We start from the raw sequence: 17359 nt of genomic DNA on the forward strand, positions 1-17359 counted from the left end.
ACTTTACTTATTAATATAAGCAAAAGTACATTGGCATTAAAAACGTAAGTGTCAGAAGTAAAAGTATTTCTGTAATGTGAATATTAATTTACTGGATTGTGATTATTGATGCTTAATAGTTGGTAAAGGTGCAGCTAATTGTTTTTACTTTGTGTACTGATGGATATCTTTACCAACAATTATATGTCATTGTTTATGTATAAGTTGTTGTGTATTTTGGATCAGGCAATAATCTGAATCTGTAAAGAAACTAGTAAGTAAAACCTGTTGTGGAGTAAAAAGTACAAACTCGGCTTTAAAAATGTGGTGAACTATAAGTAGAATAAAATGGAGATATCTTAGTAAAGTACATGGACCTTCAAATTGTACTCAAAACCAACATGTACCTACTTACTTTCCACCAATCTCAATCTTTATTTATATAACACATTTAAAACAACCTCAGTTGCCCAAAGTGCTGTACAGGGAACCAATCAAATGTAAAATAACACAATAGGAATATATATATCTGTGTCTCTCCGCAGACATCGCCAACAAGGTGCTCCTGTCCCTGTTCACGGTGGAGATGCTGCTGAAGATGTACAGCCTGGGATTGGCTCATTACTTCGTGGCGTTCTTTAACCGCTTCGACTGCTTCGTGGTGTGCGGCGGCATCATGGAGACCATCCTGGTGGAGCTGGGCATCATGCCGCCGCTCGGCATCTCCGTGCTGCGCTGCGTCCGCCTGCTCCGGATCTTCAAGGTCACACGGTGAGGAAAACAAACGCTCCTGATTCACAAATGAGGAGAAGCCTGCAAGTTCGTTCAGGAAGTCAACTCGAGCAGGTATTTGTGTTCAACATGTGAGAAGTAGAAAGTACAGGTATTTGTGTTCAACATGTGAGAAGTAGAAAGTACAGGTATTTGTGTTCAACATGTAAGAAGTAGAAAGTACAGGTATTTGTGTTCAACATGTGAGAAGTAGAAAGTACAGGTATTTGTGTTCAACATGTAAGAAGTAGAAAGTACAGGTATTTGTGTTCAACATGTAGGAAGTAGAAAGTACAGGTATTTGTGTTCAACATGTAAGAAGTAGAAAGTACAGGTATTTGTGTTCAACATGTAAGAAGTAGAAAGTACAGGTATTTGAGTTCAACATGTAAGAAGTAGAAAGTACAGGTATTTGTGTTCAACATGTAGGAAGTAGAAAGTACAGGTATTTGTGTTCAACATGTAAGAAGTAGAAAGTACAGGTATTTGTGTTCAACATGTAAGAAGTAGAAAGTACAGGTATTTGTGTTATGTAAGAAGTCAAAGTAAAAGTTGTCAGAAAAACAAGTAGTGGAGTAAAGTACTGATACCAGAAAAATGTACTTAAGTACAGAAACAAAGTATTTGTACTCCACTACTTCCACCTCTGCCCAACTCATACTATATGCTGCTTCTAATAAACATATCAAAGAAACACGCGAGTGGTCCGACTGAACTACAGATATACGTGTAGTTGAGAAAGTACCTGGATGTCTTAGAATTAGATCAGAAACGTTATCACAAGGGAAAATGGGTTTTGTGATAGTTGCTCTATTTTAGAATGAAATTAAACAAATATTTTCAAAATAATTAAAATATGTATATAGTCATAAGCATTTAAAGTAAGAATGTGCAATAAAAAGATACAATTTAATTAAATAAAGACATATATTTAAGCATAAGATGTTACAAATAAAATGACTAATAAAATATCAAATTCAATCAAATTAAAATATATATAGAAACATAGGAAGTTAAAGTAAGAATGTGCCATAAATATATCAAATTAAATATTATTATTATTATTAGTAGTAGTGTGTCTCGCTCTGATGTCACTGTGATGTCACTCTGTTTCTGCGCAGCCATTGGACGGCTCTCTCTAACCTGGTGGCGTCTCTGCTGAACTCCATGAAGTCCATCGCCTCGCTGCTGCTGCTGCTCTTCCTCTTCCTCATCATCTTCGCTCTGCTCGGCATGCAGCTGTTCGGAGGAAAGTTCAACTTCGACGAGACGCAGACCAAACGCAGCACCTTCGACGCCTTCCCCCAGGCGCTGCTCACCTGCTTCCAGGTAACTCAGGATCTGTTTCTCCCATCAGTATGATACCACGCTCATTAGACTAATATGTTATATATCATGGCTTTTATTCTGCTGAACCCACCGGAGGTTAGGTGAGGGTGGCAGACACACATCTCCCAAAAAGCGTGCACAGACAGTGGCGACTGGTCATTAGGGGCAGGTGGGGCACAGCCCCACCTAGTGTCAGCAGAAAGTATTAAAATAATGATTACAACAAAATGCAAAAAATTAATTAAAATATATATAAAATATATTTTAAGATCATGTTTAATCATCTGATTCGTCTGTACATTGCTGTTTTAGTATGTGTTCTTCTAATTAGTGTCTACAGTGTGTGCCTATTGAGCTGTTTAGAGCCATGTGGGACAAAACCCGATCCTGCCCCTCCCTCTCACTGTCTAAGTGAACGGTGACTGTAAAAACTACACTGCGCATGCTCAGAGTATTTTCCTATTTAATGTGTGTGGCAAAAAATAATGACCATAGGGGCATAGAGCTGCCATCCCCACCATACGTCATCTCACATCATTCAGAGCTGATTGGCTGTAAGTACGTGTGCCGCGAAAAGTGTGGTGTGTGAAGAGCAGGTGAAGAGGAGGAGAGAGACGCGTCCTAAAACCAGGAAGTAAGCTGCGCATGGCTTCCCTCCACAAAAAAGCAATGAGATTTCTCCATAGGATTTTAGAAAATAGCTCGAATCGAGTGGCCCATGGTGGTGGTGGGGTTATGGTATGGGCAGGCGTATGTTACGGACGACGAACACAGGCCACTCGATTCACAACATTACCCTAACCCTAACCCTACCCCTCACACCAGATACTGACTGGTTTTCGGACCCCCCCAATAAAGCAAAAATGCACGTTTCAGAGTGGCCTTTTATTGTGGCCAGCCTAAGGCACACTTGTGCAATAATCATGCTGTCTAATCAGCATCTTGATATGCCACACCTGTGAGGTGGGATGGATTATCTCGGCAAAGGAGAAGTGCTCACTATCACATATTCTTTCAGATTTGTGAACAATATTTGAGAGAAATGGTTATTTTGTGTATATAGAAAATGTTTTAGATCTTTGAGTTCAACTCATGAAAAATGGGAGCAAAAACAAAAGTGTTGCGTTTATATTTTTGTTCAGTGTATCTATCTATCTATCTTACTATCCATCTATCTATCTATCTATCTTACTATCCATCTATCTATCTTACTATCCATCTATCTATCTATCTATCTTACTATCCATCTATCTATCCATCTATCTTACTATCCATCTATCTATCTTACTATCCATCTATCTATCTATCTATCTTACTATCCATCTATCTATCTTACTATCCATTTATCTATCTATCTATCTTACTATCTATCTATAATATCTATCCATCTACCTATCTATCTATCTATCTTACTATCCATCTATCTATCTTACTATCCATCTATCTATCCATCTATCTTACTATCCATCTATCTATCTTACTATCCATCTATCTATCTATCTATCTTACTATCCATCTATCTATCTTACTATCCATCTATCTATCTATCTATCTATCTATCTTACTATCTATCTATAATATCTATCCATCTACCTATCTATCTATATATCTTACTATCCATCTATCTATCTATCTATCCATCTATCTATCTATCTATCTATCCATCTATCCATCTACCTATCTATCTATATATCTTACTATCCATCTATCTATCTATCTATCTATCTATCTATCTATCTATCTATCTATCTATCCATCTATCTATCTATCTATCTATCCATCTATCCATCTATCTATCTTACTATCCATCTATCTATCTTACTATCCATCTATCTATCTATCTTACTATCATCTATCTATCTATCTATCTATCTATCTATCCATCTATCTATATATCTATCTATCTATCTATCTATCTTACTATCCATCTATCTATCTTACTATCCATCTATCTATCTATCTTACTATCATCTATCTATCTATCTATCTATCTATCTATCCATCTATCTATCTATCTATCTATCCATCTATCCATCTATCTATCTTACTATCCATCTATCTATCTTACTATCCATCTATCTATCTATCTTACTATCCATCTATCTATATATCTATCTATCGATCTATCTATCTATCTCTCTCTCTAACTATCCATCTATCTTACTATCATCTATCTAACTATCTATCTATCTATCTTTTATCAAGCAATACACTCCGGTTGACTTTTACAGAAATTCCCAAAATCCCAAATAGTCATTTGTTTTAGGCAATTTATAATGCATATAATAATAAGCCAAATAATGTCTTTGGTAAACTTTAGGCTTTCCGCTTTCTAACCTGAGTAAAATCATATTTATTATCTATTCAGAGACAATCAGCCTCTGATACACGTGGAGCCTCATGTCAAAGTCAAAGTCAACTTTATTGTCAATCTTTCAGTTTGTGTGTACAGACAGAGAGATCGAAATACCGTTTCCCACAATCCTGAATATAAAAACAAATATATATACAAATATGCATGCAAATATGTATATCCTATATACACAATCAAAGGACACATTTATACATATGCACACATTAAGACCTACATAAAAGCACAACAATCAACAAAATAACAGTCACTTCAATATCTTGAGAATGTGCGTTAGTGCAAGACTAATAGCAGCGTAAAAAGTGTCTGGTGCTGGATTTGAGTGTCTGAGTGTGTGGGAGTTTTGTTCTGCTGTTCCTTTTGCTTTCAAGTGTGTGTGCTTGTGTGTGCAGATCCTGACCGGAGAGGACTGGAACATGGTGATGTACGACGGCATCATGGCGTACGGAGGGCCCGTGTTTCCGGGGATGATTGTCTGCATTTACTTCGTCATCCTCTTCATCTGTGGTAACTGTATCCTTCTCCTGCAGAGAGCTCACTGTGAGGCGTTCACTGTCCAGATGTATAGAAACATTTCTTCTTTATCATCATGCAAAAATAATTAGCCTTTGAAACTAAAACACAAACTCTTCTTCCACAGAAGTGTTCAGATATCTGTGGCAGTCTCTAGTTGATTGGAGGTTTATTCAGATCACCTGTTGTCTCGTAATTATGAAGAATTAAGAGTATCTTGGTGCATTTCTACTCGTCATGGTGAAAAAACTACAATGGGGGTTACAAACTCATAACACTAGAACCGCCAACGGGTACATTTTACCCGCAGCTGTTTCTTGATTGTATGTAACTTATTTTCAACAAAATATTCAAGTCTCCCAGTCCGTGACTTTTCCTGAAAGTCTGTTATGTAGCACCCTCTGTTGTTAAAAATTGTCAACATGAAGTCAGATCGAAAACATTGCCATTTATACCCATCAGCGCCAACGGGTAAAATGTAGCCTACCTTATAGAAAATGCAGTGATTTTCACGCTATTGATCTCGCGCAAAAACATAAACATGACGTGCTGCTATAGCAACGCCTGTTGTTTACTGCGGTTCCTTATGGATAGAGAGAGAGATAGATAGATAGATAGATAGATAGATAGATAGATAGATGGATGGATAGCTAGATAGATAGATAGATAGATAGATAGATAGAGAGATATCTATCTATCTATCTATCTATCTATCTATCTATCTATCTATCTATCTATCTATCTATCTATCTATGTAGCGATCTTTTATACTTCGTGCAATCTGCATGAGGTATACAAATATGCAACGCTGAGAGTCCACAGATTCTATTGGTATAAGTTTCATCACTGTGCGATCAAAACTCACTGTTAACCCTGTGTTCTAGTATGATAAATAAAAGAAACCTTGAAAGTCCCTTGAAAATCAATGCGTACATTTTACCCGTTGGCTGTTTTAGGTATACAGCGCCCCCTAGCGGTTCTGGTCTTAAGCAGATATTCTCAGCCAGAACCTCTATTCTCTGAGCCATTTTGAGACTTGTTTACTGTTTTACTGATTTTGAGCAAACATATCTGGATTGAATGTTAAAGAGCACTTTTATACTAAGTAACCTGCATTGAGACACATTTTAGTATTACTTTCTTTTGGCTAAAATAATAATGAAAAAGCAACATCTGTTTAAGGCAATTTCATTTTTTGATTAATGTTGATAGAATTTGTATGCCCTTTTTATTTATTGAAAATGGTTTATTTTTATTATTAAATAGGCAATTATTTATTATTAAAAAGTAATTTTACTATAATTCAGGCATTTTCTTAACTATATAATTATTATGTTTGTATTATTTATGCATTTCATTTTGAATGCACTTGTTAAATGGGATGATGGTACGTGTTTGGGGACACTCACTTTGTTTATAACTCTCAGTGTAACGCAGCGTACAGTTTTAGCATGCTAACAAGCACGCCACCACTTCACCCACAGGCTGTTGTTTCACTGTGGACATGCTAATATTAGAATAAAACATAATTAGCAGCATATTGCCCTAAACAGAACCTGCAGCTGTCAGATAAAAAACAATGTTTCCTTTTAAAAGTCCCCTATTATACTGTTTTTCATCAATGTATTATAGGTCTCAGATTTATACAGAACCTGTCTCTGATTGGCTGAAACACCAAACAGATCATTGCAGCATTACCCATAATCCCCTCTGTTTCAGCCCTGTTTCCAAAGTGCTGATTCTCTGTCTGTTACTTTAGATGAAAATAAGGAGCCCCTCCCCACGCCCCTCTGAGAGAGATTTGGTTACAAAGAACTCAATGGTGCTCTAGGAGGAGATTCAGGTGATAAGGGGGGGGGTTACCTTGGTTGCTGATTGGCTAATGGTTACACAAGACAAAACATCGTGATGACATCATAAAGTGGCCAAAATCCGATCAGCTCATTTTCAGACAGGTTTTTATATAAATGGATCAAAAAGAGAGAGAATCTGTGTTCCTGAAACTTTCAGAGTCTCTTTCCACAGAGGGGACACATGTTGATGTAGAAGAGACATGAAGAAGAGGGGACACATGTTGATGTAGAAGAGACATGAAGAAGAGGGGACACATGTTGATGTAGAAGAGACATGAGGAAGAGGGGACACATGTTGATGTAGAAGAGACATGAAGAAGAGGGGACACATGTTGATGTAGAAGAGACATGAGAAAGTGGATTTTGCATAATAGGCCCCCTTTCTGTAGTTTGTTGTGTTTTCTTAACGTGTGTCAGACATCCTGCTGAACGTCTTCTTGGCCATCGCCGTGGACAACCTGGCAGGAGGGGACGGAGATACCAAGAAGAACGAGTGAGTCCAACTCCTGTGTTTATGTGTATATTTACATATGAATATGTTTACTCGTGTGCAAAGCCTGATAATGAACTGCTGCTGTAATCAAATAATTAGATCTTCATATATTATAAACACACAGTGAATACAATACATGTCAACACTATACGCTGTGTTTACCTGTCAGAATACAAATCAGGGTTTATGCAAATGAGGTTTCTTACATACAAAGAATTTACTTGGGAGTGCATATATGAACACAGTAAGAGGAATTTAAATATAATAATAAAAACTATTATAAAATCTATAATAACAATAATAATCAAAAAGTCTAAAATAAGAAATAATTGTAATGTTTACAAGCAATATAAATATGGAAAATAGTCAATACAATACATGTATGACATTAAGAAAGACAGGTAGTGAAAGTGGTATTATTGTGCAGAAATGTGCAGAATAGTCAAATAGTCACACAGTAGCGAGTATCTGCAGAACACACAATGTAACATATAAAATAAAGCATATTTAAACATACAGTGTAGCACACAAGATCACTATGATATACCACAATACTACAAATAAAATAAACATATAGGATACACTCACTGAAATTTTTTTAAAGTGTGCAGTCGGTGCAGCTTTTTTTATTTTTAAAAGAGACGTTATAATGGTAGAAAGAACCATAACAAACAAGATGGAAAAGAGAGGATCACAATGGTGAGGATAAAATGAAGATGTGTTTAATTATTTCCTGTTGTTTCTGCAGAAAGAAAAAGCCGGAGGGAACCGAGGCGGCTGCAGAAGAGGGAGGGGAGGGAGCAGAAGAAGAAGTGAAGGTGAACATCGAGGTATGACTTTAATCTTTAATGTTTTATCTTAAAGGTCTCCTATTATGCAAAATCCACTTCATCATGTCTCTTCTACATCAACATGTGTCCCCTCTTCTTCATGTCTCTTCTACATCAACATGTGTCCCCTCTTCTTCATGTCTCTTCTACATCAACATGTGTCCCCTCTTCTTCATGTCTCTTCTACATCAACATGTGTCCCCTCTTCTTCATGTCTCTTCTACATCAACATGTGTCCCCTCTTCTTCATGTCTCTTCTACATCAACATGTGTCCCCTCTTCTTCATGTCTCTTCTACATCAACATGTGTCCCCTCTTCTTCATGTCTCTTCTACGTCAACATATGTCCCCTCTTCTTCATGTCTCTTCTACATCAACATGTGTCCCCTCTTCTTCATGTCTCTTCTTCATCAACATGTGTCCCCTCTGTGTAAAGAGATGTTTTGTCTTGTGTAACCATTAGCCAATCAGCAACCAAGGTAACCCCCCCCCCCACCTTATCACATGAATCTCCTCCTAGAGCACCATTGAGTTCTTTGTAACCAAATCTCTCTCAGAGGGGCGTGGGGAGGGGCTCCTTATTTTCATCTAAAGTAACAGACAGAGAATCAGCTCTTTGGAAACAGGGCTGAAACAGAGGGGATTATGGGTAATGCTGCAATGATCTGTTTGGTCTTTCAGCCAATCAGAGACAGGTTCTGTATATATCTGAGACCTGTGATATATTCATGAAAAACTGTATAATTTAAAATGTGACTCCATCAATCTGAAGCTCGGCTGTTTCTGCAGGTGGACATCGATGAAGACACGGAGTACGAGGAGGAAGAGGAGCTGCCTATAGAAGATGGTCAGTTTCAACACATTTGTTTACCATTTTTTAAATGTATTTTCTATGATGTTGGTGATGTGTGTGTTTCTGTTTGAACCATCATCATAATCTATAGTCCAGGCAATCAGATGATGGTTGGCCCACTCTTGTATAATTACAGAGCAGTTAATTATCAGATACATTCATTTATAAATCAATATGCAAGATAATGCTTATTTTACTTGTGGGGTTTTAAGGTGTTATGTCATAAGATGTCTTCTTTCTTTTCTGACACAGATGCAGGAGTCCAGTTAAAGATCGCCGACCTGGCTCCTCCCAAAGAGAAAGTTCAACCAATCCCAGAAGGCAGTGCGTTCTTCTGCCTCAGCAAAACAAACCCGTAAGTAACACATATATGTACCTGAAACCTGAGATGGCTAAAGTACACACTTCCTTTACTCAAGTAGCAGTACAGATACTCATGTTTAAAAATACTCTGGTAAAAGTAGAAGTACTGACTACATTTCTTTACTCAAGTAAAAGTAAGAAAGTATGGGCTTCGAAATGTACTTAAGTAAAAAGTACCCATAACTACGAGCTGTTTTAACCTCTTAAGCCCCACGGACCCGGTTCCGGGGCCGAAATCGCGTCATTTGCAGGAAACAACGTCTAACGAACCTTAATATTTAATAAACTATGAATATTTTATATCCATATAACGGAAAAAAACTCATTATAACTGATCTTTTTCATTTTATTTAAACAAAGAAAAAAACACAATGCAAACAGTGAGGCTCTGAATTAGCCCAGAGCGAAAAATGCTAACCTATTACTGCACCGAAAATCACTCCTAGCTCCCTTATTACTTATCCTAGCTGCACATCCAACACATCGTTTATGATCGCAAGGAGACACAGCATCTAACAGTGCCCACCTCAACACTGAAAGATACACAAACGTACATCAAAACATGTGGCGCTAGGTAGCCAAAAACGCTAACAGGGCTTACCTTGGTCTTTGTCTGGTCAAAACGGGTCTTCAATGGCATTAAAACGATAAAAACGATGCTGTAGTTAATCCATAGGTTAATATCCAATGTGGCTGTGTCCCCTTTGAAATGTTCTGATAATCCATAAGCAATACAACTGATTTTCCGTTGCTTGATATCAGAGCAGGGATATTTCTACCCTCTGCTGCAAGCTTCATGCGCAAAGACGCAACCTTTTTTTTTTTAACATGAGTGTGTGCGGGACGATTTCTCTTGGATTCTATTGGCTCTAACGGTCAGGAAGAGATGTCACATGTCAAAATCGAGCAAGGGGGGCCAGAGATATGGAAAATCCACCCAAATGACCCCAGAAGAGGTTTTTTTTGCTAAATCTGTCTAAAAAGGTCAAATATCACTTGTTTTGCATCAATCTTGATACAGGGTACTTATTATATGTTGTACTTTGGATTCCTAAAGCTTTTAGTCTACTAACCCATCATTAGTTTTCACTATAAGTACAACATATTTTTTGGACGGACACTATAATTTACAGTTTTTTACCATGTTCAATCTGAATTTTCTTTCAAATAAAAAACATCTATATTGATTCTGACTTTTCTACATCCAACTCATAGGTTTATCATTACTTTGAGAAAAAAGATTATTAATTTAACCCTTTTAGAAGGGAAGATATGGTCATTTGTTCTGGGAATATCATTTTCGAGCCTGAAACCTGAAAAACAGGCTTGGGGCTTAACAGTTCAAGAGTAACTGACCTCCCTTTATATTAATAGAACAATAATGTCATTGTTAGCTAATGAATGTTTCCATGCTGAACAACGGCAACATGACAACGTTTCTATTGGTCCCTCTTCTTTAGAGAAGACCAGGAAATGATGGATACATGGATCGTGTTCAAATCAATAGGCACGCAATGACTCTAAAGAATAATGATAACGCCACCAAACACACATTCAGACTAAAGGAACCAGCTGTTTGGAAAATGAGAGAAGTAGAAAGTACAGGTATTTGTGTTTAACATGTAAGAAGTAGAAAGTACAGGTATTTGAGTTCAACATGTAAGAAGTAGAAAGTACAGGTATTTGAGTTCAACATGTAAAAAGTAGAAAGTACAGGTATTTGTGTTCAACATGTAAGAAGTAGAAAGTACAGGTATTTGAGTTCAACATGTAAGAAGTAGAAAGTACAGGTATTTGTGTTCAACATGTAAGAAGTAGAAAGTACAGGTATTTGAGTTCAACATGTGAGAAGTAGAAAGTTCAGGTATTTGAGTTCAACATGTAAGAAGTAGAAAGTACAGGTATTTGAGTTCAACATGTAAGAAGTAGAAAGTACAGGTATTTGAGTTCAACATGTAAGAAGTAGAAAGTACAGGTATTTGAGTTCAACATGTGAGAAGTAGAAAGTTCAGGTATTTGAGTTCAACATGTAAGAAGTAGAAAGTACAGGTATTTGAGTTCAACATGTAAGAAGTAGAAAGTACAGGTATTTGAGTTCAACATGTAAGAAGTAGAAAGTTCAGGTATTTGAGTTCAACATGTAAGAAGTAGAAAGTACAGGTATTTGTGTTCAACATGTAAGAAGTAGAAAGTACAGGTATTTGAGTTCAACATGTAAGAAGTAGAAAGTTCAGGTATTTGAGTTCAACATGTAAGAAGTAGAAAGTACAGGTATTTGAGTTCAACATGTAAGAAGTAGAAAGTACAGGTATTTGAGTTCAACATGTAAGAAGTAGAAAGTTCAGGTATTTGAGTTCAACATGTAAGAAGTAGAAAGTACAGGTATTTGTGTTCAACATGTAAGAAGTAGAAAGTTCAGGTATTTGTGTTCAACATGTAAGAAGTAGAAAGTTCAGGTATTTGTGTTCAACATGTAAGAAGTAGAAAGTACAGGTATTTGTGTTCAACATGTAAGAAGTAGAAAGTTCAGGTATTTGTGTTCAACATGTAGGCTAAGAAGTAGAAAGTTCAGGTATTTGTGTTCAAAATGTAAGAAGTCAAAGTAAAAAGTCGTCAGAAAAACAAGTAGTGGAGTGAAGTACTGATACCAGAACAATGTACTTAAGTATAATAAAGTATTTGTACGCCACCACTTCCCACCTCTGCTTTTAACTGAGTCTCTCTTTCTCTCTGCAGTATCCGTCGTGGCTGCCACGCTCTGATCCACCACCACATCTTCACCAACCTCATCCTCGTCTTCATCATCCTCAGCAGCTGCTCGCTGGCGGCCGAGGATCCAATCAGAGCTCACTCCTTCAGGAACAATGTGAGTGTCAAATCCTCTGCTTTTATCTCTCTGTTTCTGGCCTTCATTATGTTACCTTTGTCCATTTAATTAAACAAATAAATTACAAATATTCATATGAACTTGAAAAGTGAAATGTCTATTAAAAATAACATAAAAATGTTTGATCAGAAAATGTATACAAAATTGAGAAGGTAAAGTTCAAATTTGCACATTGAACTACACAATATAACACATTACAATACATACATACATGTATTACTTACTATTAATAAGATATTAATGCTGAATTACACAGTGTTATGGGTCTTTATGAAAATAAATGTACTTAGTTAGATTACACCACTGGTTTCATGATATGTAGCGCTGCTGTTAGCCGTTAGCTGTTAGCAGTTAGCTGCTAGCTGCTGTAGAAACATGCCAACTTGCTCGTGGTGTGATCTTATTAAACTTCTTATTATGTATTTATTTCAACAAGGACACAATGCAAATACATTAATCTCAGTAAAGAGAAGAGATTAATTATGCCAGATTTGAGCTAATAGCTAATTCCCATCTGCAGTCATATAGGGTAGGGTGACCAGACGTCCCTGTTTTCCGGGCACAGTCCCCGTTCGTATTGGCCTCTCCCCGGTTGAAACTGTCCCCGGAAATGTCCCCGTTTTTTATATATGTTAAAAACACATAGCAAGGTGAAATAAAACGCTTCATGTCAGGAAACACTGGGTAAACAGAATGCGGTCAAGCCAGCCCCCACTTCGGAAAACACAGTCAAGCCAGCACGCACGTTGTATTATGGTGCGCGAATATCCTATGCATTACGGTGGAGGCCCTTAAAAACTGCCTTCAAAATAAAAGCGATTACTCGGTCAATAACAAATATACCTAAAAAACACACCAAACACTTAAATTAAGAAATATGTACTATATAATGTGATCAATAATAATTTAAAACAAACTACGTATAACTACCACATTATAACTAAGTGAATGTAAAATGTAAGTATACAGTTATGAAGACATATCTGACATTTCCACTGGGTGACTAATTTCAATTGATGTTGACACCATCTCACAACACTCCTAAAATAACATTACTTTCTGAAGCACAATTTAAAATGTATGCTGTTTAAAATCTCAAATTAGATCTATTGTCCATCTATATTTTGATTATTATTTAATGGAAACTGTCCATAATCAAAGAGTCATTCGAAGTCAATCAAATACTTATTTCACTTCAGGGTGATAGCAGGACACCGCATCTAGTCAATCAGAGAAAATCAGGACAATCTGATGTAGAATTTCAAAATAAAATACTTTTGAAATCTCATATATGGGCTATCGTCCTTCTGCTTTTATACAAGAATAAATAATAAACTGTCAAATTATCAAAGACTTATTTCACTCCAGGGTGATAGCAAGACACCCCATCTAGTCACTCAGATAGAATCAGGACAATCTGATGTAGAATTTCAAAATAAAAGACCTTTGAAGTCTCATATATGAGCTGTCTTCCTTCTGTTTGTATCCAACAGTTCAAATGTTCGAATTACATTAAACCAGAATTGTCCCCCTTTTTTCTTTAACAGTGAAGAAAATTGGATATGTTAATGAGATATTGACCGCAAAACTCAAAATGTCCCCGGTTTTAATATTGAAAATCTGGTCACCTTAAGTTAGCTGCTAGCTGCTGTAGAAACATGCTAACTTGTTCGTGGTGTGATCTTATTAAACTTCTTATTATGTATTTATTTCAACAAGGACACAATGCATACAAATACATTAATCTCAGTAAAGAGAAGAGATGAATTATGCCAGATGTGAGCTAATAGCTAATTCCCATCTGCAGTCCTTAGGTAGGTACACAACAATCAACAAACACTAAAAACATTGCATAATCTCTATCACACAAACAATTATAAAACATGATTCAAGTACAGGTCAATAAAATAATACATAGTACAATTAAAATATAATTACCATACAGTTACAATTGAAAGACTCAGATTACAGTGTAATAATGTTGGCATGACTGGTTGCTTAGTATAACAAATGTTGCATCATAAGAGAATGAGTTAAAGTCAGTGCAGGTAACCTCTGGATGTGATGAGTTCCCGGTGTGGAGAATAGTTGCCTCCCTGATAATGACGGAGTATCTGAATGTGTCTCTGGATGTCTCATCACGATAATGATGCGGACACACACCTCTGAGGTCTGAGCGGGGCGGCAGCAGATTACCGAAGATCTGGGTCACTGATTTACCGGGTTATAGAGGGAAACACATGGAGGGAGAAAATCACCAGTTTACTGTCTGATCCTGAGAAAAACTGTACACACACACGCACACACACACAAACACACACACACACACACACACACACACACACACACACACGTGTACACACACAGAAACACGCACACACACACGCTGTGCAGCAGCTGGCTTCATGCAAGACGTAGCAATTAGCAGCAGCTGAGGGAAGAAATTACTTATAACATACAATCAACACACACACACACACACACACACACACACACACACACACACACACACACACACACACACACACACACACACACACACACACACTGAGACGAAGTTAACTCGTTATTAGTCGCCTCTGTCCTGGATAAAAAGACACAAATGAGGAAAATGATTCTTTAATTGGTCCGGTATTGAGCATTATTTAGTTTGTATTGTAATTATTTATTGCTGGTCGTGTGTAACTGTACTGTATATATCGAGATGAAGATGTAAACTGTAATATAAACACCATGTTACTCCATTACTGTATATATTAGTCCTCTTAAAGTGCTTATTTGTGTCCCTTTTAGACTCAGATGTTCACTAGAAACATTATGGAAATAAATGTTCCTGCTCTGTATCGAGGAAAATAAAAACGTTTTATTTAATATTGATTTTATTTTATAACCGTCTCATATTATCTCTCAAAAATCTTTAAAAAAAACCTTTAAAGTCATAAACTATATCTGAGTATTTCTTTTTTCCATGTCTGTCTTTAAATGTTTTTATTATTGTATTTGTTTGTGTAGATTCTGGGATATGCCGACTACGCCTTCACCTCCATCTTCACTGTGGAGATTATGTTTAAGGTGAACAAACTATAACCTTGAGTTAGCATTAAATAACGTTCTTGTTTTCTTATTCTTGTTGGTTGTTGTTGTTGTTGTTGTTCTCTGTCTTTAATGTTCTCTCTCTGTTTTACAGATGGTGGTTCACGGAGCGTTCCTCCACCCGGGCTCGTTCTGCAGGAACTGGTTCAATCTGCTGGATCTCCTGGTGGTCAGCGTGTCGCTCGTCTCCTTCTTCCTCCAGTCAGTACCACATCAGTTTGAAAACAATTCTTTCACATTTTACTTAGAGTTCAAGATAATTCATTCTTTTTACAATATTCTTATTGAAGTTTTCAAATATAACGAATATTACACATACATAAAACGGTCAGTCTAGGTGGCAGTGTACGATCAAATGAATAGGCATGTAAATAAACACAGGTCAGTACACTATATGGGGAGGCTGTGGCTCAGTGGATAGTGTGCTGGACTTTGATTCAGGGGATAGAAAGTTCGAGTCCCACTGCCGTCAGCATGTCGTTGTGTCCCTGAGACACTTCACCCCAAATTGCTCTTGTGGCGATTGTCCACAGGATTGAATGTGTGTAAGTCGCTGGATAAAAGCGTCTAACAAAGGACACGTAATGTAATGTACAGAAGATACAGGGATAACAAAGTACAGAAATCTGAAAGAATATGACGTGGGCTACGACACTTTATAATCGTGTTGCCTCGCCCCGGTCTTTAGTTTCATTGATTATTACCAACATTATTTTTCAAAAACTCCATGAAGCTCCTGCAGATATTTTCACAAACTGCCAGCTTTCCTTCAGTAATATATGTTAGTTTTTCAAAAGCAACACATGCTGACAGATCCTTAATATATTTATTCATACTTTGTTCACATTGTTCCATTCTATAGCTATTGCCCTCTGAAGACGATTCAAGACAATTTACGTATTTTTTTCTATTATCTTTTCGGACATTTTGCATTCAATTCTTATGTTTATATTAATATCTTTATTTTTATTTTGGTAGTTTGCATCGAATGAGGATTTCAACTATTCAAATGCAGCTGTGATTCAAATGTCTGACCTCTGAAAAAAACCTCAACTGCAAAACAACATCACTTAAGATAACAAAAGGCTTCTCAAAAACCAACTATGATTTTTGTATCTCTCGATTTAAACACTGATTGTTGATTTTTACACTCAGACATGCAGCATTGGTCCTTTGCAGTTTAGCAGTGTGTGTGTGTGTGTGTGTGTGTGTGTGTGTGTGTGTGTGTCTGTGTGTGTGTGTGTGTGTGTGTGTGTGTGTGTGTGTGTGTGTGTGTGTGTGTGTGTGTGTGCTGCCCTCTGCTGGGAGAATACAGCAGCTACAGCTCTTATAACTGCAGCTTTACATGGAGTATAACTTTATATTATGTATAATTGTTTCTGACTCTCTGTGTTTATGTGTTTGCAGCTCCAGTGCGATCTCGGTGGTGAAGATACTGCGAGTCCTCCGAGTGCTCCGACCTCTGAGAGCCATCAACAGAGCCAAAGGACTGAAGGTAAACACACACACACACACTGTTTGAATGATATGACACACCGAAACACACTGACACACACACTGTGTTTGTGTAAATACACTGGATACATACAGTATATTGAAAGGCTTTTTTTAATCAAATGCATCCTAAGTCCCAGGCTCTACACAAAGTGACATACAGTATACTTAAAACATAAAAAAATACAAGTGACCAAGTGTTATATATATATGTGTGTGTGTGTGTGTGTGTGTGTGTGTGTGTGTGTGTGTGTGTGTGTGTGTGTGTGTGTGTGTGTGTGTGTGTGTGTGTGTGTGTGTGGTGTGTGTGTGTGTGGTGTGTGGTGTGTGTGTGTGTGTGTGTGTGTGTGTGTGTGTGTGTGTGTGTGTGTGTGTGTGTGTGTGTGTGTGTGTGTGTGTGTGTGTGTGCAGCATGTGGTCCAGTGTGTGTTTCGTGGCCATCAAGACGATCGGGAACATCATGATCGTCACGACGCTGCTGCAGTTCATGTTCGCCTGCATCGGAGTCCAGCTTTTCAAGGTGAGACTGA

The 17359-nt window shown here is 37.2% G+C and overlaps 1 protein-coding gene across 1 annotated transcript in view; it reads left to right on the top strand.

Annotated features, from left to right (window-relative positions):
- Nucleotides 1-524: 524 nt before the first annotated feature.
- The window catches only part of LOC117558053 (voltage-dependent L-type calcium channel subunit alpha-1F-like), a gene marked incomplete at its 5' end in the record, with an annotated part of 40496 nt that continues 23661 nt past the window's right edge, over nt 525-17359 (top strand). Inside the window, 13 exon segments of the mRNA XM_034234014.1 lie at nt 525-750; nt 1872-2079; nt 4843-4963; nt 7234-7309; nt 8058-8139; nt 8929-8986; nt 9245-9347; nt 12092-12221; nt 15255-15314; nt 15430-15536; nt 16743-16830; nt 17241-17258; nt 17260-17349. Of these exon segments, the coding sequence (XP_034089905.1) occupies nt 525-750; nt 1872-2079; nt 4843-4963; nt 7234-7309; nt 8058-8139; nt 8929-8986; nt 9245-9347; nt 12092-12221; nt 15255-15314; nt 15430-15536; nt 16743-16830; nt 17241-17258; nt 17260-17349 (1367 nt within the window).

This window comes from Gymnodraco acuticeps, unplaced genomic scaffold (genome assembly GCF_902827175.1).
Source record: "Gymnodraco acuticeps unplaced genomic scaffold, fGymAcu1.1, whole genome shotgun sequence".
Lineage (NCBI taxonomy): Eukaryota > Metazoa > Chordata > Actinopteri > Perciformes > Bathydraconidae > Gymnodraco > Gymnodraco acuticeps.